This window comes from Pogona vitticeps, chromosome 1, assembly GCF_051106095.1.
Source record: "Pogona vitticeps strain Pit_001003342236 chromosome 1, PviZW2.1, whole genome shotgun sequence".
Taxonomy (NCBI): domain Eukaryota; kingdom Metazoa; phylum Chordata; class Lepidosauria; order Squamata; family Agamidae; genus Pogona; species Pogona vitticeps.
This window is the reverse complement of record NC_135783.1, coordinates 279,274,858-279,297,992: the sequence shown is the minus strand read 5'-3', so window position 1 is coordinate 279,297,992 and position 23,135 is coordinate 279,274,858. Positions and strand designations below refer to the sequence as shown.

General features: G+C 44.1%; 1 protein-coding gene across 3 annotated transcripts in view; it reads right to left on the bottom strand.

Annotated features, from left to right (window-relative positions):
- Window positions 1-19,618, bottom strand: part of TPCN2 (two pore segment channel 2) — a 49,959-nt gene extending 30,341 nt beyond the window's left edge. The window contains exons 1-8 of one of the 3 annotated variants that reach the window (XM_072985908.2): window positions 19,222-19,618; window positions 13,393-13,454; window positions 11,954-12,030; window positions 9,531-9,708; window positions 8,083-8,199; window positions 7,309-7,362; window positions 6,117-6,223; window positions 5,660-5,732 (exon numbers count right to left, since the gene is read on the bottom strand). In XM_072985908.2, coding sequence (XP_072842009.2) covers window positions 5,660-5,732; window positions 6,117-6,223; window positions 7,309-7,362; window positions 8,083-8,199; window positions 9,531-9,708; window positions 11,954-12,030; window positions 13,393-13,454; window positions 19,222-19,396 — 843 coding nt within the window. In that variant the 5' untranslated portion in view covers window positions 19,397-19,618. The remainder of the gene's footprint in view (window positions 1-5,659; window positions 5,733-6,116; window positions 6,224-7,308; window positions 7,363-8,082; window positions 8,200-9,530; window positions 9,709-11,953; window positions 12,031-13,392; window positions 13,455-19,221) is intronic. The other 2 variants (XM_072985909.2, XM_072985910.2) reach the window with 2 other exon arrangements.
- Between the last annotated feature and the right edge of the window lie 3,517 nt (window positions 19,619-23,135).

Below are 23,135 nucleotides of genomic sequence, written 5' to 3'. Positions count from 1 at the left end.
CTCTGTTAGAATGATAATGTTGATGATGATAAGAAACACATACACACTAAAGAACTCCATGACGAGATACAGGAAATGAGTTCAAAATAAAATATAAATATTGTACTGTAGGATCTACAGATAGGTGTATTTGTGCAGTGATGGGGTTTGCCTAATGTTAAGGAAAGCATACATGCAAGACTCTTGAAACATTAATAAGATTAGGAGGCTTGTACAATGCAGAAAGACATAATGGGAAAAAGACTGATCTGAGGGAAACAAATCGGGTACTTGATATAAGACCAGCGTGCAGAGGAAGCCAGAGACCATCGGCTGGCCACAGCCACTGGGTGAGAGGCAGTGGACTGTGGTTGGGCCCCTGCTGGATGCCAGCTCTCTTTCCCAGGAGAGCTGCTTGGCCCCCTCTGTGTCTGCAAGACCAGGCCCTGCTGCTCCAGGCTGCCTCATTCCCCTTTCAACATCAGCCACCTGGCCTAGGGAGAGAGCTTTTATCCGGAGCTGCCTTTGGGACCTGACCAGACCAGCGTGCAGAGGAAGCCAAGGACCATCGGCCGGCCACAGCCACTGGGTGAGAGGCAGTGGACTGTGGTTGGGCCCCTGCTGGATGCCAGCTCTCTTTCCCAAGAGAGCTGCTCAGCCCCCTCTGTGTCTGCAGGACCAGGCCCTGCTGCTCCAGGCTGCCTCATTCTCCTTTCAACACCAGCCACCTGGCCTAGGGAGAGAGAGAGCTTTTAGCCAGAGCTGCCTTTGGGACCTGACCAGACCAGCGTGCAGAGGAAGCCAGAGACCATCGGCTGGCCACAGCCACTGGGTGAGAAGCAGTGGACTGTGGTTGGGCCCCTGCTGGATGCCAGCTCTCTTTCCCAGGAGAGCTGCTTGGCCCCCTCTGTGTCTGCAAGACCAGGCCCTGCTGCACCAGGCTGCCTCATTCATCTCAACATGAGCCACATGACTTGGGGGGGGGGGAGAAGGGGCTTTAGAAATGTTTTATTTTATATATGTTTTAAATGTTTTTAAATTGTTATTAATTGCCATCAATGAAGAAGAGACCCACAGCGGATCTAATGGAACAGGAAGGGGAGAGGGCGTTGGAGGGGGCAGCCATTGAGGTGGTGCTGGGTAGGGGAAGGAATGGCGGTGGGGGTAGAACATACCCACGTAGGAGAAGAGAGGTTAGATATCTTACATCTATCCCCTCTTCTACCCCCAACCAGATGGTATCAGGCGACCATATCAGCAAACCCTTGGGCCACATGGTGCTGTTGATGAACGCCAGGTCAGTACAAAATAAAACTGCCCTCATCCATGATGTAATTCTGGATGAGGGGGCTGACCTGGCATGCATTACTGAGACCTGGGTGGGAGAGGAGGGTGGTGTTCCCCTCTCCCAGCTGTGTCCGCCTGGGTACTCAGTCCAGCACCAAGGTCGCTCAGAGGGTTGGGGAGGGGGAGTTGCTATAGTCTATAGGAGTTCTATCTCCTTGACCAGGCTTCCTATCTCTTTGAGAGGAGGTCTTGAGGGCCTGTATTGTGTGTTGGACTCGCGAGACAGGTTAGGGATTCTGTTGGTGTACCGCCCACCCTGCTGCGTACCAACAGTCTCCCTGCCTGAGCTGACGGAGGTAGTCTCGGACCTGGTGTTGAGGACTCCCAGGCTGTTGGTGCTGGGGGACCTCAACATTCATGCCGAGGCTCCCTTGACTGGGGCAGCTCAGGACTTCATGGCCACCATGACAACCATGGGGCTGTCTCAATGTGTCATCGGCCCAACGCATGAGAAGGGCGATACCTTGGACCTGGTTTTCTCAACGGGACTGGAAGATGGTGGTTTGGATGTGGAGGGGCTGGTCGTGACCCCATTGTCATGGTCAGACCACTTCCTGGTCAAGTTTAGTCTATTAGCTTCTTCTTCCCTCTGCAAGGGTGGGGGATCTATTAAGATGATCCGCCCTCGGAGACTAATGGATCCTGATGGATTCCTGAATGCTCTGGGGGATTATCCGTCTGATATGGTCGGCGCTCCTGTCGAAGCTCAGGTCACCCTATGGAATAAGGAGATGACCCGGGCTGTTGACACGATTGCGCCTAAGCACCCTCTCCCTGCTCGCCGAGCCCAGACAGCCCCGCGGTATACTTCTGAACTGCGGGCGATGAAGCGAGAGGGGAGACGGCTGGAGCGCAGGTGGAGGAAATCCCGCTGGGAGTCCGACCGAACACGACTTAGAGCCCATTATCGGGCCTATTTTGTGGCAATGCGGCTGGCGAAACGGCAATATTTCTCCAGCCGTATTGCTTCCTCAGAATGTCGTCCAGCTGAGCTGTTTCGGGTGGTCCAGGATCTTCTTCAACCGGGAAATCCGGTGGAGGTCCTGGACTGCTCATCAGCTCATTGTGATGAGTTTGCCATCCATTTTGAGGAAAAAATCGCTCAGATTCGCAGTGGGTTGGACTCCACAGTTACTGCAGAGTCAGAGGATGTATCCAGCGCACCGTGCTTTGGTCAGGTATTAATGGATGAGTTTCAATTGTTGAGACCTGAGGATGTGGACAGGGTGCTTGGATCTGTCCATTCTGCCACAACTCCGCTCGACCCTTGCCCATCCTGGCTAATTAGAAGATCAGCCAGGGGGGTTCGCACCTGGGTCCAGGAGGCCGTGAACACCTCTTTGAGAGAGGGAGTGGTCCCTACCACCTTGAAAGAGGCGGTAATTCGACCACTCCTTAAAAAGCCAAACCTGGACCCAAGGCTGGTGGCTAACTACAGGCCAGTAGCGAACCTCCCTTATTTGGGCAAAGTGTTGGAGCGGGTTGTGGCTGGGCAACTCCAGGCGCTGCTGGATGAAACTGATTTTCTAGATCCATTTCAATCGGGTTTCAGGCCGGGTTTTGGTACAGAGACTGCCTTGGTCGCCCTGTATGATGACCTTTGCCGGGAGAGAGACAGGGGGAGTGTGACCCTGTTGATACTCCTGGACCTCTCAGCGGCTTTCGACACCATCGACCATGGTGTCCTTCTGGATAGGCTGGCTGGGTTGGGAGTTGGGGGCACTGTTTTACGGTGGTTCCGCTCCTGCCTGGCTGACCGTGTCCAGAGGGTGGTGCTGGGGGACAGTTGCTCTGCCCCATGGCATTCATGTCATGGGGTTCCTCAGGGCTCGATACTGTCCCCCATGCTGTTTAACATCTACATGAAACCGCTGGGAGAGGTCATCAGGAGGTTTGGGCTGAGAAGTCAGCAATATGCTGACGACACTCAGCTCTACCTCTCGTTTTCCACCAATCCAGGTGAGGCGGTTTCTGTGCTGAACTCATGTCTGGACCTGATAATGGACTGGATGAGGGTCAATAAATTGAAACTCAATCCAGACAAGACGGAAGTGCTGTTAGTGGGTGCTTCGCCAGACAGGCTGGAGGGCCATCTCCCTGCCCTGAATGGGGTTACACTCCCCCTAAGGGACAGGGTCCGCAGCTTGGGAGTGCTCCTGGACCCCAGTCTAACACTAGAAGCCCAGGTGGACTCGGTGGCCAGGGGCGCCTTCCTCCAGCTGCGGAAACTATACCAGCTACGGCCCTACCTGGACGAGCGGAGTCTCATGACAGTTACACAAGCACTGGTAACATCCCGTATAGATTACTGCAATGCGCTTTACGTGGGGCTGCCTTTGAAGACGGTCCGGCGACTGCAACTGGTCCAGAATCGAGCGGCGCGGCTGGTGAGTGGTGTGGCCGCCAGGGAACATATCAAGCCGATTCTATATAAGTTGCATTGGCTACCAGTTGCTGCCCGGGCCCAATTCAAAGTGCTTGTTTTGACATATAAAGCCCTAAACGGCTTGGGCCCTGGATACCTGAAGGACCGCCTCCTTCCATATGAGCCTACCCGGCAGTTAAGATCTAGCCAGGGGGCCCTTTTGAAAGAGCCGTCCCTCAAGGAGGTAAGACAAAGGGCCTTTTCGGCAGCTGCCCCCAGACTATGGAATGCCCTCCCTACTGAGATTCGTCTGGCACCGACACTGATGACATTTCGGCGCCAGGTCAAAACCTTCCTGTTCCAGAAGGCTTTTAACTGAAATAATATTAGCTGTGGGTCCGATGGCAATTTTATATATATTTTAATTGTATTTTAATTGCTACATAACTTTATTGTATTTTAAATGCTGTAAGCCGCCCAGAGACCCTTGGGTAGTGTGGGCGGCATATAAATTAAATAAATAAAATAAATAAAATAAAATAAATAAATAAGTCAAGACCTCTATCCATACAAGACTAGAAATAGTAAAAAATAAAATAAAGTTATCAGAAATATCCCAGGTATGCGCAAACATGCATCACAGATGGACACACAGAAACAGAAAGTTCCTTTAATAACAATTAATTGTACTCCTAAAACAAAACAAAATATTATAATTGCACAAGCAATTATCTACTTTCTCACTATTCAAAGAGAACTAAAGAAGATTAGAACCAGCAAAAGCAAGCTCAATCAAGAACCAAACAAACAGCAACCTCTTAAATCTTAAGCATGTGTGCTCCCTCTCCCCCAAGACCAAAAGAACAAGAAAAGCAATAGTCACAATCCCTTTGCCAATGCATGACTAAGGAATCTCTTGAACAACTTCCCCTAGGAGTAGAAAGCAGACCTCACATTTGCTCAATCCTACACCCTCAACACTTTAACAGAAACTAAACTGTGAAAGATACTGTTTCTAGAAATAAAGCTTCCCTCCTCCCAAAGCACATAACATTAATGAGGCTTGCTACAGGATCCAATGTTGGTTCTGGTGGCTTCATAGAGAACCATCCTTTGACACAGAAAATATCAGAAACAGTCCAAAGAGGTGTAATTTTGCAGGCCACTTCTGAATACACATCCCTATTCAGTATGCAGGAGGAGAACCAAAATAAGGAAAGCAAAAAGTGCAGCACAAGAAGAGAACAGAGATTCAAGTAAAAGAATGTAATTGAGTCAGATGTCTCCATTTTATGAGATGATGCAATCAACATGCTCATTTTCAAGTGGTAGTGACTTCACCACTTCTGTTTCACTCAAGCAATGATCTATGCAAAACATTATCATGCAGGAGGATTTTTACATGTGTAAATCTCTCTCACACAATTCATTTGTACCTTCCTACACAAGATGCTTTTCACAACATTGGCTCCCTACATGAAGACAACGAGGCAAAGGTCTATGGGCAAGCTTTGCTAGTATGAGCAACCAACCTTTTACATTAGGGTAAAATTAGCTCTCACAGGCAAAATTGTACACACCTAAAAGAGAATTATTGTCTTAGCCACACAAAAGGCAACTGCATTCTTGGGATGAATATGAAGATGTTTAGGACATATAATAATGAGAAACCTCACTGAGATTGCTTAGCCTCGCCTCTTCCAGTTCTGCCACGCAAAAAGAAAACGTGGTATGACTGTGGTATAAACAAGAATTAGTAAAACTATTTGTCAAGGAAAAAAAGATAAACAAACAAAAAAACCCAACAACCCAGTTCTAGTGTAATGTTATACCTAAACACATTTGAGAAAGGAACAGCTCTAAAAATGAGGAGGAACAGGGTAGGATAAACAATTACGTTTGCCAACATTTCAGATAATGACTTCTCTTAAAAAGCTAACCATGAAATTAATTGTCCATATTAGTTACCTTTGTTCGAGCAAATAGCAGCATGCCAAACATGGTAAAGAGAAACAGGTGAACAGCTAATAACAGCATAACACTATTAGGGAGAAAATACAAATGCCAATATTAATTCATTCATTAAAATGCAAGGTGGATGCAAGTGGGAAGAGACCAGTACATAATAATCAACTAGGATAAATAACATTTCAAAACAGCAAAATTATCTTCAATTCAGAAAAATAACTGAGCTGTGAAAATTATAACAATCTAATGAATTAAGCCAAAGGGGGTGGAAGGGGGAGTACAGGAAGGCCAGCTCTGGTTAAAATCTTCCAGAGATGGAAATTTACCCAGCCAGTCCATTTTTCTCCATTTCTCCTTCAAGAGTGGATAACACAATTTGGGGAAGAATGGCCTAATTTTTTGCAGTTTTTATTAATTTAACTATTGGCTGAATACAACGACTGAATTATTTACTTACCTTGCAATTTCTGGCAATGTCCTCTTAATGCTTTTTAATGTCTTCTTCATCATTGAAGAGTTCTGAAGGAGGAAGAATGGTCGAAGGATTCGTCTTATTCTCAGATTCTAAGATTTAAGGAGGCGAAATTCTGTTTTGTCATCATGGAAAGAAAAAAAAGGCAGCATCTAACCAAGAGAATCAATTGTTTCCCAACAGAGTATTCTTAAATTTGTAGGGTAAGTTGAATCAAACAATAAAATTTAGTTTCGCAAAACACAAGAGCTAAATTCCAATTGTTAGTCAAACTAATATAGAATCACTGAATTGTTGGAAGTCTGGCAAGACTATGCCAGGAACTAACAATTGCGTTTCAGTCAATTAGAACAGATAAACATGCAACCTCAAGAGAGCAAACTTGTGATTTCAAAAAGACTGAAACAAAGTGAGGCCTGGTTTTAGAGCTTCCAACTGATTCCAAATCACTCTATGCTCTGGCATAGCAGCAGAGAGGGAACTGAGTTTGGTAGTAGCTGCTTCTCCCTCTCTTAAAATGAACTACTGTGGCATTAACAACCCCACATCCATTGAAACCAGTCCTCCTGCTAGTCTAAATGCTCCCTGATATTTGGGGCTCAGTTGGGACCTGTGGGCTGTGGATACTGCAAATCTATTTCCTCTCCTTTCCCATCCAACTCTTAAACAACATACAGTATCTTAATCTGAATTCTAAACATCTCATGAAGGAAACCAGCACAGAAAATTCTGCTGTGGCTGTGAGGACCTGCAAGTTCAAATCTATCTTCTCCACCCCTAAGGTCTGAAACTGTGTTTAAGACTGAGGATAGGAATTGCTGCTCAGTCCATTAGGATTGCTGTCTCAGTCTAATGGAGATGAAATCATTGTTTAATTACAAGGCCGAACATGGAATGAACATGTAGGAGCATCGAGGGGAAATGAAGTTTCTTCAACAATTTATTTCCCACATGAGGTGGTGATGACCAATAAACAAGTCACTGTGGTGTGTTAATAATTTTAAATATCCAACAAACAACCCAACTTCTAACAGAAGTTTTTAAAAATGAACACATTAACAGAAAGCAACAACAAGAACAATTGTTAGCAAAGATACATGCACCATCCCAGGACAACTTAAACCATAGAATGGGTTTATTAAATTTAAGAAAAGGTCTCTGCAGAATTAATTTTCACCTGACATTTCCCCATGACAGTACTTCCTTGTACACTGCAAGATTTCACCATGTCCTGAAAAACAACAAAAGCTTTCTGCAAAATACAACTACCTGTAGAGGGTGACCACAGAACATTTGAGAGCAGGCAGATTTTTGACAAGAGAAAATGAGGGGATAAGATTATTCGATCCTATCTTTCATAAGATCTTATACTCTGCTGAGGGTAACAGAAGCTAAACGACATGAAAAATGCTGCTGCTGCCGTTGATAAGTGAGTTAGATACAAGCTAGAGATTGGAAGTTCAATTTCCTGCTGTGCCTCTTGGGGAGAAAAGCCAGCCTGCGTAGCCTAAGGCAATTTCTTCCATCCTCCAGAGATCCATTTCCTGAAACTTAGTGTGCATGGAGCAGAGACCTGTGCGGGCTAGCAGTCAAAAGTGTTTAATAAGAATCAGGGAAGGACCGAGTTCAAGTACTCATTCCGTCACCAAGTTCACCTGGTAGCCTTGGGCCAGTCATCGATACTCAACCCTACCAACCACTGAGGGTTGTTATGAGGAGCAAATAAATGGTGTTGGGCTAGGGAGCTCTCAGAGAAGTCCAGGATTTGAAAAAAATATATATCATGGTGTAGAGATGAACTATGCTTGTACAAGATTATATAGGCAGAGGAGTATAAGAGTATAAACAGAGGATATCCACTCTGACTTGACACTAGAAACACTGAGAAAGCAATCAAACAACTTCCAATCTCTCTCTCTCTCAAACACACATGCGCACACATATACCTTACCTCATTACAGTAAGAACTCAGGGAAACAGTCCAATCTGCAAGGGAGGCTAAAAGCACCAGGATATACGCTACTAGCCACTTGGTTTTCCGAAATTCTTCCCATCCTATGAGATAACTCTGATGAAGCAACAGAAGTTTGAACAACATTGAACTCACTGTAACATATATAAGATATTTCAAGGAAAGAAAATGACTCATATATATGACTCATTTTCATATGCTTTTTGACAAAATGTCCAGACCAGTCATTGCGAAATTGGAGTATTCTTTCCTGTGATGGCTTTTCAGAAAAACCATTTGCCTACTCACAGTCCAGAATCAGAATTATCCTGGGATCCATCTGTTATGGAAATATAGGAAGGGAATGGCAATTCAAATGCATTTTGTGAGCTTAGCCGCAAAGACATAATATGGGATAAAGCTTGTTAACCACTGCCCAGGGCATTGTGGAGAATACTGCTGGGTGCACCAAACAAGGCAAAGACAACACAAAAGAAAAACACCACATTTTTACCCTTAAATTCATCAGATTATATATATTTACTGCATAAGGCCAAACCTTCAAAAATAAGATTCCATGGCATTCTTTAAGCCCCTGGAGAGACATTTTTAGGCCTACAAAAATCCTCAACATACTAACATTCACATCTTCCTGTGTTCCCAGACACTTATTTTTCGTATACATTTGAACAATCCCTTCAAAATCATACTAAGAGTGCAGAGTGATTTTTCATAAAGCGATGTCAGCATGATAACAAACTCTGCTATGGGGACAAGAGGTTAATGTCACCACCCCACTGGCACAATCCTGTGCTAAATATATTACAGTAGAAGTGTCCCTTCCTTATGTGTGTGCCACATGTGGCAACAACTACGGAAAGAGTTTCCATGTCACTCTGTACTCTGTTGCAGCAAAATCAACAATAGTCTGGCACTTCAAAGGCCAACGAGTTTTATTTCGTACCAGCTTTCATATACTTCTACTCACAACTTCTCGCTTCACCACCCCTGTCTATTTGAAGTATCGCCTCAACAAATAGACAGGGTTAGTGAAGGGGAAACTGTGACATTTTCTGTTACATTCCACATCTTCCTCCTGCTTATATACACCTATTAAGGGAACCATAGATGCTGGGGATGCATTTCCGTCCCAGTGGGTCCACATACAGACCGCTGGCCACATTTTGCCTACTTCCAATATATGAGATAGAAACAATTTAAGAGCAAAATGAGCAGAATGTGGAAGATGTAAAAACTGACTCACTTCACTATCCACAGATAGCCAGACTTCAAAGCATACCTAGCTCCTTAAAGTCTGGTTTGAATCCCTGTGCAACCAAGGAGATTGATACTGAAATAGAGTTGCCCCCTTGTTTTCTGACAGTGAAGGAAAAACAAGATATGCCTCTAACTAAACAGCTTTAAAATATTCCTGAGGGTTCACTAACCTTTACAGAGACATCTGCTATAAAGATAATGAAGCAAAGGAGTTCAACACTTTCAGTCAGGCCACAAGGAGGTTCCCAGGCCTCTGAACGATATCGTACATCGGACGTGATGGTAAGCGAAGAAGGTGTTTCAATGAAAGCAAGAGCCAGGATTAGGGTAATGGTGGCAATCAAAATCCTGTGAGGTCAAGAGAGCAGAAATATGGTAATTAAAGCAAGAAAGGCCCTCAAAGTTATCTTACCATAAATGACTATGTAGTAAAATGAGCCAATTCTCTTATCATCAGAAGTAGGCAAAAGTTACCTTAGGAGGAAAAATCCAGCAATAATAATAGGTCTCTCTAGGCAATTAATAGGTCTCTCTTTACACCCTTACATAAAAAATAATAGTTTCTCTCCCCCAGAAGTGTTAGTGCAATGCGAGCTGATCGAGACCTTTATACAAGTTTCTTTCGACCAAATTTAGAGAACATAAAATAAAGCAGAAGTCAAGATATTCATATAGCATCTATGAAATGCTTTAGGCTCAGGGACACAAGTAATTAGTTAACTAAAGGTTGCCTGCTGTCTTACTATGCAACATTTTCTTCTACATCAGTGAACTCTAACCTTAGATCCCAAAATTTTATGGAGCGTCACCTCTTAGAAGCTGAGGCCAGTGTGGTCAGTACCCAAGGATTTTGGCAGTCATAGCCCAAGAACACCTGGTGAACTAAGATTTAGAGTTACTGCTCTATATCCAGAGCACTGTGACTACCTTGTATACACCTATACACTACATGGGACCTAGAGGTCATATTAACTAAGCATTACTATGTCTTTTCTAGTGACTGTAATTGCACACATTGCTGCAAACTATACCAACAGCTGCCTGGTCCATATACTACATTACTCCCTTATTCAAGGGTGCCTTCTGTTCAAAGATGGGTCTGTAATGCAGCAGAAAACCCCACCTGGAGAAGTGGAACAAGCAACTTTTGACATTTCCACTTTCCCCACAGTTTCTCTTACAACGTCCTAGAGGACTCCCTCCGTTCTTTGGTCCATGGGAAGAGGCAACAGTGGGATGCAGGAGGGAGGGAAAGCTAACTCTTCTTTTCCTCCTGGTCAGAACATCCCATGAGTGGAAATCTGCTGAGAAGAGGCTCAGGCTGGAATATTATTTAGCATTGATGCGACTAATGAACATTATTGAAAAGTTAGAATGGGCTGCTCATAGAAGAAAATATATTGAATGAACTCCATGAAGAAAGGACAGCCAACACTGTTATTAAATATTGCTACTGCTCTTGTCACACCACCATGATAACAGAGAGGTATTTAAAATTGTGACTGGTATATTTTTCTGTGGTAATGGTCCTCCTCACAGCAGAACATGTTCTAGGCTGTGCACTGCTCGGAAACATTACATTTCCACATTTATTTTATAGAATGATGAGTTAGATTATCAGAGATACACTTCTGTCACTTGGTAGGCCTCTGGTCTGATCCTGCAGGGCCCAATTTATTTTCTTATTACCCATGGGTAGACATGTGAGATTTATCTTCATCTCCTGGGGGAGAAAAAGACAAATCTCACCAGCACAGGTGGCCAGCCTGATTAACACCCACTCCCAGAACCCACCCACCCTGGTCCAGTTACCACTCACCGTGCATCGCATGCAGCCAGCAGTATCAACAGCACACCAATCATGGCAGTAGCCTGGCTGGCACAGCCCCGCCTCCCTGCTCAGCCAGCCACACAGCAGCTAAGTGGGGATACTTGTCATCCTGCCCCCTTGCTGGATTGGCAAGAGCCAAGCAGGGAGGTGGGGCAGCACCAAGCACGGACTGCCGCGATTGGCACACTGTCAGCGATGCTGGTTGTACATGCTGTACAGCGAGCAGTAAATGGACCAGCGGGTTCGGGGGAAACATTAATCAGGCTGGGCACCTGTGTTGGCAAGATTTGTATTCACCTGACTGGGGAGATGAAGATGAATACAAGTCTCCCTTGTCTATACGTGGCCATCAACAGCATTTCAAGGAACAGTGGCACATAATTTAACAAGTCTTTTTCTCCAGCCTACCCATTTGCAGTACCAGAGAGAAAAATACTGGATGTGTCCAGATAGGGTTGTCTGCTGATGGATCAGCATCCAACAGCAGACTCTCAAAATAAAGCCCTATGTATTCCCCCAATTCAGTTTTATGAGCACAGGGATGGTGAGTTGAAGGAGAGGATGGGGAAAATCTTAGGATACACCATTATTAAAACTGTTGGGGAGGGAGGCTGGAGAACAACTAAACAAACTTAGAAACATGTCACAGAAAAATGTCCAGGACTGAAAGAAGCCATAAAGGGTTCACAGAAAAAGCAGTGATTGTGAGCATCAGAGACAACCAACGAAGTACAATAGTTAGAAGACCTCCCCAGTTCTCACCATTGGCAAACATCTGAATAATACAGTCGATAAAGCCATAGGGAGTTAGAATCCACACGGTGATTTATGGAACGATACTAGAGAGGCAAAAGACAAAGAGATAAAACATCACATGTTTTATCGCCTTCGCGAATACACAGATAAAACATCACATTTGCTCTCTTTCTCAAATGTGGAAGCCAAGCCATATGATGTCAAATGGCCCATGACAGACTAACTGAAAGCAACATCTACTATTGGATCAAACATCTGATATTGAATCAAAGCATTCTTTAAATACAAAGCATGCAGTTGCTAGCCAGCTTTTCTTTTAGTTAGTTACCAGGGAACCGGGAACAAGACATACCAGATATGCTCTGAAATTGGTAGGTATATAGTTTTACTGCTCAATGCAATCAGTCTAGAATGTCATCCAGGCTCATATGTGCATCTGAATGTGATGGGGAGCAAATTCTTTTGATAAAACATGTTTTGTTTTAGTTCCTACATTTACTTAAAGGAACTATATGACAAAATGTCTTCCCTGACCTATGGTTTCCTCATAGTAGAAGGTTCTTTAAAATATCATGCAAAACATGGTTTTCCAAAATTCTAAAATTACAAGTGAGGGATGGGGTTCATATGTGTACACGTGTGTACACATACACACACACACACACCTCCGCAATTACCCAAGATATCCTAGTATTGCACAGCAAATGTTTGTGCCAGAAACCAAAAACTCTAAAGCAGAGCTTGGAAGTAACCCCTCTGAAGTAACAATATTACCTAAGGTAAAGGTAAAGGTTCCCCTTGACAATTTTTGTCCAGTCGTGTTCGACTCTAGGGGGCAGTGCTCATCCCCGTTTCCAAGCCATAGAGCCAGCGTTTTGTCCGAAGACAATCTTCCGTGGTCACATGGCCAGTGCGACTTAGACACAGAACGCTGTTACCTTCCCACCGAAGTGGTCCCTATTTATCTACTCACATTTGCATGCTTTTGAACTGCTAGGTTGGCGGGAATATTACCTATAACTTGCTAAATTTGGATATAACTAATGAACAATAAATTTTGACAGTAACATAGTGACGGGTAATATCATTGGGTGGTATATAAGTTTAAAAAAAATTCCTAATAATTTTTATTTACTATTGGTGGAAGATTTGGAAGGCTTTTCCCCCAAAATTTTAGGCCATCTTCTTAATGTTGTACATAGACTTTTTCTACTAAAAACAATTAAAAAGAAATAAAAAGTAACAGCACATTGAATAATTTCATAGGTAAAATTTGAAAGACTGTGATGAGTAACAATAGTGATTCTCTTTAAGAAGTAATTTTTCAAGCTCTGCTCAAAAGGAAACAGAACAGAGGAACAAATCAGATACATTATTCCTCTTTCGTTAATTTAAACGTTGTGTTTGACTCACCATCTAATAGATCAGAGACAGACCAAATTTACCTGAATTGCATCTTCAATGAATACTACAGCTTGATTGAAGTAGAGATCGTGGTCATCAGGAACTGAAGGGTTCAAAATACATTGATCATTTCTGTGTTCCCAGCAAAACTACTAACTAACCTAACAGTTCCCCAACAGGAACCGGTGTCCATCGCACAGAGAACAGAAGGCAAAACTTGTTCCAGCAAGAACAGGAATGTGGGATATGTATGGATCATAATTTCTAGAGTACCTCTAGCAACCTGATCCATTACTACTGGTGGCAAATATCTAAGACAAGTTTAGACTATTACCATATCTTACTGAGCACAACCACTGTCCTGCAAGAGGATAATCAATATATTAACCACTGCTAAGCAAAATATCAACAAGTAATAAGCAACAGATGAACTGACAAAAGTTTAAATCCAGTGACATGCTACCATCTTAGTCCAACAGAACTATCTTTCCATTACTTGCCTCCAACATTCCTCGTGTCACCTAACACTGCTCTAAGACGTTTCCCAGCCTTCTGCAACAAACTTTGAAGATACACAGATCTCTGCCAGGACAGATGGGAAATGTCCCTCCCTAGTTCCATTGACAGAAACAGTTCTATCTGTGGGGCAATCCTTTTGGATTCAGGGCACAGACTGGATAAATATGAGGAAACAGAAACTCTTGTACAGTGAGGATTATGATCAGCTAATAATGACATACTGTATTAAACAGAGTACCAATTGTACAATTTCAGATCACTCCATTGACACAAGACACACAAAAAAGAGCATTGGTTATTCTCTATAGATACCAGCAACTAGCAAAAAGCAACACAGGACAGACTGATGGAGTTAGTATGCCAGGGCAATATAAAGATCTCTGTTGTCATTTTGACATCACAAATCAACAGGCTATTTATTGGTAGGTGGGAAATGAAGATCAGTAAGTGAGTTGTTATCACTATAGCTACCCATCACTACTGGCATGGAAGTAGTAGGGAGAAGTTTCAATTTTTAAAAAACTAAAACTTCTAGAATATCCCAGGCAGTACAGGATTCAGCATGGCCAGTGGTTGGGATGATATAAAATGTAGCATAATTTTATGTGAATGTTTCATGTGTTGGATAAAGTGGGCTACAGTCTACAAAAAGTTGAGCCACAGTAAATGTATAAGTATTAAAGATATCACAGGACTCCTGTTGGAGGTTTGTTGGTTGGTTGGTTTGCTGCAACAGAGTAACACAAGCTGCGGTCATACTGACAATAAGAACCACATTTAAGCGTCATTTAAATTGATTTAGATTTAATTGTTCACACCATGCAACAGTGAAATTGATTTTTATGCAAAGCAAGTTTTTTTCCAACTGGCTGGCCAGAACTTTTTAAAATACTTTGGTTCTGAAATTAATTCAATTTAATGTGGTCTTGTGGAAATGAGTCAATTTCAGCAGTGCAGATGCCAAAACCAGTTTAAATGCAGCCAATGGTGTCAATACCACATGAATTCAACCTGATTTTTAAACAGAATGAAGAAAAATCTATTTAAATTGCCAGCGTGACCAGCCATACCTTTGAAAATACATAAAGGGCAACACACAGTTAGCCTGTTGATCATGATTCCAGACTTTTGTTGGTCCCTTGGACTAAGATGGCAAATTCCAGGCTTCGGGCATTTGGCTCCGATGCTGTGAAATTCCCTCCTCCAGCATCTTCATATGGAACCAGAGCTGGGCAAACTTAGAAGAAATTTGCAAACCTTTCTGTTCAACTTGGAGCCGTAGTTGTTGGGTGTAGGGAGAGGTAAGCAACCAGTGTATTTTCTTTGAACTTTTAAGCTGTTTTTTAACAGCTGGTTAATTCTTCTTAATCATTGTTTATTTTGAGGAGTTTTATGTTGATGTACATACACACACACACACACACACACACACACACACACACACACACACAGACAATATTAAAGTTATTGTTAAATGTTGTGTTGCATGTTTGTACATTATGTGCAATATTAATTATTGTTGTTGAACAATTTGTTTCCTGACAGGCAGGCTGCAGCAAGGAACTTCATAATTCCACCTGTTTCCTTTCCTGATCTTCAGCTCCAATCACATCTACATTTTAAAGTAGGGAAGCTCAATGTTTAAAAAAAAAAACATGTGAAATACAATCCTTACACATATTTTATTCAGAAGTAACTTCCAGTTGTTTCCATGGGGCTTACTCAAAAATAGGTATGTTTAGGTTGTATACTTTTGAAGGTTAAAACTGCCTCACATGGTAAAGTCTTTACTGAACTCTTTTATAATATGAATGGAGAAAGAAACAGTTAATTGTAAATAAAGGATTCCAAAAGATAACACCTTAAGTAGCCCTGTCCCTCTGTTTACTCTCCCGCAGCATACATCCCAAAAACAGTATGTATACATAAATCAGCAGAGTAGTATAAATTGGGAAATAAGCATGGGGAGTAATAGGACAGCAGAAACCAGCCACTCCTGCAACAAAACATCACAGTACTTTCCATATTTTGGATCCAGCATCGCTCTCAAAGAGAACAAGCAAGAACAAGTAGCAATCTATGTCAGAACAATCCAGCAACATCTGTTTCCCCAAGAAGACCCAGAAGGATGTATGCGTAGGATGCATACAACCTGAAATCCCTTTTATTCATTTCAATGAGGCTTGTGAAGAAGTTCCTGGTGAGCTGGTCTCCAAGTCCTACATCAGGACCAAAAGACTTAAGGAGTATTTCTATTATGCACTGCCACTTCTAGGGGGAGGAGCTTCCAAGTCCAGGGAAACCTTTCATGACCAAGCTGGATATTAAAGACCAAAACATCTGGAAGGCCAAAGGCTCCCCACTTCTCCCCTAGCCCTCTATATCTGTCTCTTACAAACAAAACTTCAAAGACATATACAATTTGAGAAAATCATGACAGATTGAGAAAATCATTACAGATTGCTCAGCTTCCAATTTTACATTTCAAATGATACATGCACATACCAGCGAACTGATCGCTGATTCAGTCAGTGGCCTCATATCTTTGCTGTTTACAGTGACCTGATTTGTTTGGTTGCATCCTATCAGTTCATTCACTGCCTTGATCTCCTGGATGCTGGCAGTTTTCCTTCAGAAAAAATAGGGGTAGGCTTCAAGGATGAATCCACAACATTAAAAGTTAATTGTAAGCCACTAAGGGTGCAAACACACTGGCCTTGTGGTGTGGACTGGTACAGTCTAAGTAGGTTTGCTTGAGGTCAAGATGAGGACTGTTAAGCCACTTGGTGCAATCCTTGCATCCAAATGGTATACCAACTCCAAACAATCCTATTTCCAGGCAGTGAGAGTGTAACTATGATGATGATGACGGCAAGGCCTCTACTAGACTGGACCGTCGCTGGTGCACTGAAAATTACATTTTAAAAAACATCTTTGTGTGTAGTGCCTAAACAGAAAGTGCCTGCTACCGCGGTTTCAATCAGCACTTCACATAAAGGCAAAGAATTTTTTTTAATTGCCCATATCCTGAATTGGCTCATTTATTAAGTCACTTCACAATACCAGAAATTGACTCCGGAAAGAGCCTTGGCAGTTTACAGCTACAAGGCTGGATTTTGGTATTTTTCTAGCAGTTGCACATGCTGGGAACAGACCAAACTGGAGGACACCAACTCACCCCCCCCAAAAAAAAAAAACAGAGAAACCCCTGACAGGAGCTCAAAAAGGTTCTCTGGGGGCAAACTGGTCTACTCTAGCAATTACACTATGCAATCACCAGAAAAAAGAAGGAACCCATCCACCCCACAATGCACCCAAATGTGGAACAAATGCCCGTCTGAAAAGAGCCAAGAGTATACAGTGGTGCCTCGCTTAACGAGTGCACCATATAGCGGTTTCCGTATAGCGATCCCTTTTTCGGGATCGCTATACGGAAACATACCCGATCTTCGCAATGGGGAAAACCCGCATTGCGAAGATCGGGTATTGCGGCGGCCATTTTGGAGCCGCCGAACAGCTGATCGGGGGTTCCAAAATGGCCGCCGGAAGCCCGGAAATGGCTGCCGGCAGCCGTTTTCGCGCCCTGCCCTCGCTTAGCGAAGGCGCGAAAATGGCTGCCGGCACCTGGAATCCTCGCTGAATGGGTAAGTAACGAAGGTATTGGAACGCATTAAACGAAGTTTAATGCGTTCCAATACCTTTCCCCTACCCGTTTAGCGATGATTCCGTATAGCGAGGGTTAATCCGGAACGGATTAACCTCGCTATACGGGGCACCACTGTAATAGGGTACAACCGCTCCTGGGTCTCCTTAACTACTTTGTTGCTTCTTTTAGTCATGTTGCAGTTTACAAAGTTGCATGTCTTCAAAGTGCCACAGTGTCTATTTCTTTGTTTTGTGTTTCTTCTTGAAATGCTTCAACAGATTAACAGGGCTACAACCCCAAAAACCTAACTAGGCTTGTGGTTGTAGTCTTTTGACATTATCCCCAATTAATAACACTTGAATACAATGTATTCTCGAAGATTTTCACAGCCGGGATCTGATGGTTGTTGTGGGTTTTTCGGATTCTTTGGCTGTGTTCTGAAGGTTGTTCTTCATGACATTTCGCCAGTCTCTGTGGCCGGCATCTTCAGAGGACTGAAGTCGTCTGATGACGCCGGCCACAGAGACTGGCGAAATGTCAGGAAGAACAACCTTCAAACACGGCCAAAGAACCCGAAAAACCCACAACAACCAATATTGTATACAATTCAACTACCAATCCAGCTAGTTTCTCCACATGAACAGAGGATTGGGGGGGGGGAGAGACATCTTGTCCTTCAATCCAGGCTGCTTACTGTCTTCAGCCAACCCTCATTATCAAAAGCAGAGGAAATGCTAAAGGGAGCTTTTACCCTGAAATGGCAGGAATTGCAAGACAGATAAACCTCACATCCATGAAAGGAAACCAGGTGGCATTTGAATTTTAACAGACAAAGGACTATAAAACAAAATTTAAAACAGAAAACAAAGAAAAAGAAGAACTGCTGAGGCTAGATAGACTCATCTCCACAAGAGCAGAGATTTGGCCTGGATCCAATGCACAAAGTCCACCACAGCCCTTGACACACAGTTATCCACTGTATCATCTAATGGTCCCCTGAGTGCCTGCTCAGAGGCTGGCATCCTACACACAATCAAGCAAGCAGTCGTGTGGCTCAACTTCTATGAAGTCCACCAGGACTGTGGCCTCAGTGAGAACCTTCCTGTTGACAGCCACCAGGGAGAAGCTTCATGGCACAGATTGGACTAAAGTCCAGTGCTGGGAGGGGATTTCTGGAAGCTGTCGTCCATAAAAGTAACTTTTTCAAGGTCTGCGCAGGTTTTACAGCTTAATTTTCTCTTTGGCTTCCTTCCTAACTTCAGAGGGCCAGTGTTTCAGTGGGCAAGGCTGGGGAAGGAAGGAAGGAAGCACTGGACCCACTCCCTTAAACACGTAACCAACACAGATCCTCTTCCTGCTTTGGAAACGGGTCGAGGTTATCTCTTACTGTCGAGCTACGAAAGGGAGAAGAAACTGCCTGTATTGTATTTATTCAGAGGCACTTTTGGGAAGGCTTCGCGGTTCAAGTGCAGCCCTTGAACGGACTGAGGGCTCAGCCCCTCGCCTGCTTCCCACACCACTCCACGCGAAACCTGGGACTGAGAGTGAGAAATCCCTGCGCCCCCTTCGCGATGCCCATGTGCCATCTCAACCTCCTGCCTCCCCTTGTCCGAATCCCGCCGAACCCGACCCTCATCAGCTTCCGAGGAGCCACGGGGAGGACTGCGACGCGAGTGGCCCCGCCCACCCCATCCCCTCGGCTCACCGCGCCCGACAGAGGGAGACGAGGAGGCCGCGGACCCACCGCCGTTTCCCGCGTCCTCCCCCACCGGGGCAGCGCCGCCCTGCCCGGTAGCGTAGAAAAGTCCTCGCCCTCGGTCACGGCGGGGAGCAGCCGGCGGCAGCAAAGGCTGTCTCTCGGGGCTGGCGCTCTCTTCCATGGTGGGAACGGGAGCAGCGGCAGCAACGCAGCGAGCGGAAACAGCGGCCGGCGCTGCCGGGCAGAGGAGGAGGAGGAGGAGGAGGTGGCAACAACCACTGGGCAAAGCCTCCAAAGAGGCCGCAGGGGCTGAGCTCCGCCCCGTCCCGCCTCCGTGACGGGAGGAGCTGCCTGGCGGGGTCGCCCGAGGTCGCCGCAGGGCCTTTCCTGGGGCGCCTCCTTAGGTGTGCCTTCCTGGCTGCGTTTCGCCCTTTGTGGTGACTACAGGCTTCCCCCACCGACCGGAGAGTTAGCTTTCGCTTTTCTGTGTCTTGACTGGGCTGGCCGCTGTTGCAGCCCCAGAGGATGCTGGAGTCCGCTCGACTTTTCCTGGCATAGGAAGAGGATCTGTGGACATTTTTTAAAAAATTAATAATAAATAATAATGTGACACAGGCAAGACAGAAATGAAAAAAATAATAACAAAAGCATTAACTCAAATTTAAATCAAAACTCTTTTGTGTAACTTTTAAAAGAGAGAGAACTGAGCGCAAGTTTATGTTAAAAACCTACAAAGCTGTTCTTTCTGTGGGGAGGCAGTGTGGTGTCCTGGGCTGGACTGAGGATCATGGTAAAAGGTGGCTCTGTGAAATAAAAATGGATCCTCATAATTTAATATAGTTTTATGTGGGGTCTTTACCAAAGCACCTTCAAGTCATAGACATAGATCCCATCTGTGCACACTGGGTATAGCAACAAATTCGGGGGGGGGGGGCTATGCACATGGCTTGGCAGTGGTGCAAAAAGATGGATCCTTATGATTTTTAATGATATACTGTAATATGGAATCCTCCCTCACCCTCTGTCAGATCAGACATCCCATCTGTGCCTGCAGACTACACCACAGAAATGGATTCTTCAATGCATGCCTTTGCAGTGGCGCAAAAACATGGTTGCAAGACACAAATCCTCATCAATCCAAATGATTTTTACATAGGATTATTCCCAAAACACTATCCAATCACAGACCCCATCCGTCATAATCTACAGCCCAGAAATCATGGGTCTTCTGGCACATGGCTTTGCAGTGACACAAAAACATGGATCCTCATACATCACTTGATTTTTTACATTAGATCACCCCAAATCATTGTCAAATCTTATGCCCACAAATTAAAGATTAAAAGCATGGTTGTGAGGAATGCCTCCTTGGAGATTCATAGGATCCTTTTATGTCATGCATAATGAATGATTGCCAAATCATAGGTTTTATATATGTCCACAGAATGCATCGATTCCTCATTTGGGGGAAAATGGCATGATCTAATCACATGGATCCAAGGCATGGATCTTCAAGGAGCCATAGGGTTTCTACACATGATTCTCCTGGATTCATCAGAGAATCATATACAGCATTTCACTTGTGCACACAGAGTGAACTGTAAAAAAAAATAAATCACAGATCACTTACTTCACAACACCACCATAGCATGAAAACATGGATCTGAGCTGCACATCCACATGGACCTGTAGTGATCTGTTGTTGTAACTTTTGGAGTCAGATAGGGACAGTTAGAGTGAAGTGTTCTGTCAGTGTTATGTTACTTAATAATGGAGTAAATTAAGTAGTTAAACTCAGTAATGTAGTATACCAACAGTTCCACAAAAAATATATATAATCTTAGAACCGAAGAGCTGAAAGGGGCCAAGGGGAATCACTGAGTCCAGCCCCTGTAAAGGAAACACAGGGGGGAATCGAACTCCCCACCTTTAGATCCACAGCCAGAGACCTAAACCTCTGCTCTATCTAGAAGTTTGTTTTCATATAAGAACTGTGACTAAATGGAAACATTATACTCTATCTAAATTACCAGAGTCTCTGAGTGAAAGTATTGAAACAAATGTGCAGGCTGAGGTAAACTAACAAATAAGGGGCAGTCTCCTAAAGGAGACTAGGAGTTCAGTTAACTCCTCTCTGGGTGTAGTGCCTAAACAGAAAGTGCCTGTTACTATGGTTTCAATCAGCACTTCACATAAAGGCAAAGTTTTTTTTTTAATTGCCCATATCCTGAACTGGCTCGCTTATTAAGTCACTTCACGATACCAGAAATTGACTCCGGAAAGAGCCTTGACAGTTTACAGCTACAAGGCTGAATTTTGGTATTTTTCTAGCAGTCGCACACACTGGGAACAGACCAAACTGGAGGACACTAACTCACCCAAAACAAAACAAAACAAGCAAACAAAAACCCACAGAGAAACCCCTGACAGGAGCTCAAAAAGGTGGGTTCTCTGGGGGCAAACTGGTCTACTCTAGCAATTACACCTTGTGATCACCAGAAAAAGAAGGAACTCGTCCACCCCACAATGCACCCAAATGTGGAACAAATGCCCGTCTGAAGGAAGCCCAGAGTATAATAGGGTACAACCGCTTCTGGGTCTCCCTAACTACTTTGTTGCTTCTTTTAGTCATGTTGCTGTTTACAAAGTTGCATGTCTTCAAAGTGCCACAGTGTCTATTTCTTTGTTTTGTGTTTCTTGTTGAAATGCTTCAACAGATTAACAGGGCTGCAACCCCAAAAACCTAACTAGGCTAGTGGTTGTAGTCTTTTGACATTATCCCCAATTAATAAAACTTGAATACAATTCAACCGCCAATCCAGCTGGTTTCTCCACATGAACAGAGGATTGGGGGGGGGGACACCTTGTCCTTCACTCCAGGCTGCTAAGTGTCTTCAGCCAACCATCATTATCAAAAGCAGAGGAAATGCTAAAGGGAACTTTTACTCTGGAATGGCAGGAATTGCAAGACAGATAAACCTCACATCCATGAAAGGAAACCAGGTGGCATTTGAATTTTAACAGACAAAGGACTATAAAACAAAGTTTAAAACAGAAAACAAAGAAAAAGAAGAACTGCCGAGAATAGATGGACTCAGCTCCACAACACAAGAGCAGAGATTTGGCCTGGATCCAATGTACAAAGTCCACCACAGCCCTTGACACACCATTTTCCATTGTATCATCTAATGGTCCCCTGAGTGCCTGCTCAGAGGCTGGCATCCTACACACAAGCAGTCGTGTGGCTCAACTTTTATGAAACCCACCAGGACTGTGGCCTTAGTGATAACCTCCCCGTTGACAGCCACCAGGGAGAAGCTTCATGGCACAGATTGGACTAAAGTCCAGTGCTGGGAGGGGATTTCTGGAAGCCGTCGTCCATAAAAGTAACTTTTTCAAGGTCTGCCCAGGCTTTACAGCTTAATTTTCTCTTTGGCTTCTTTCCTAACTTCAAAGGGCCAGTGTTTCAGTGGGCAAGGCTGGGGAAGGAAGGCAGCAAGAACTGGACCCACTTCCTTAAACACATAACCAACACAGATCCTCTTTCTGCTTTGGAACCGGTCGAGGTTATCTGTTACTGTCAAGCTACGAAAAGGAGAAGAGATGCTCAATTAGCTTCTAAGGAGATATGGGTAGGATTACAATGAAAGTGGCCCTGCCCACTTGCGCCAGCCACCATGATCCCTCGGCTCACTGCATCTGACAGAGGGAGAGAAGAAGGCTGCGGACCGGCCACCGTTTCTTGCGTCCCCCATCAGGGCAGTGCCAGATTCTCTGAGTGAACGTATTGAAACAAATATTCCAGTTGGTAAACTAACTAATAAGGGGTGGTCTCTTAAAGGAGACTTGTAGTTCAATGAGCTCTGTAGGTTCTTCCCAGAACCATGTTCACCTGCCGCATAATAAGAAGACATTTATCA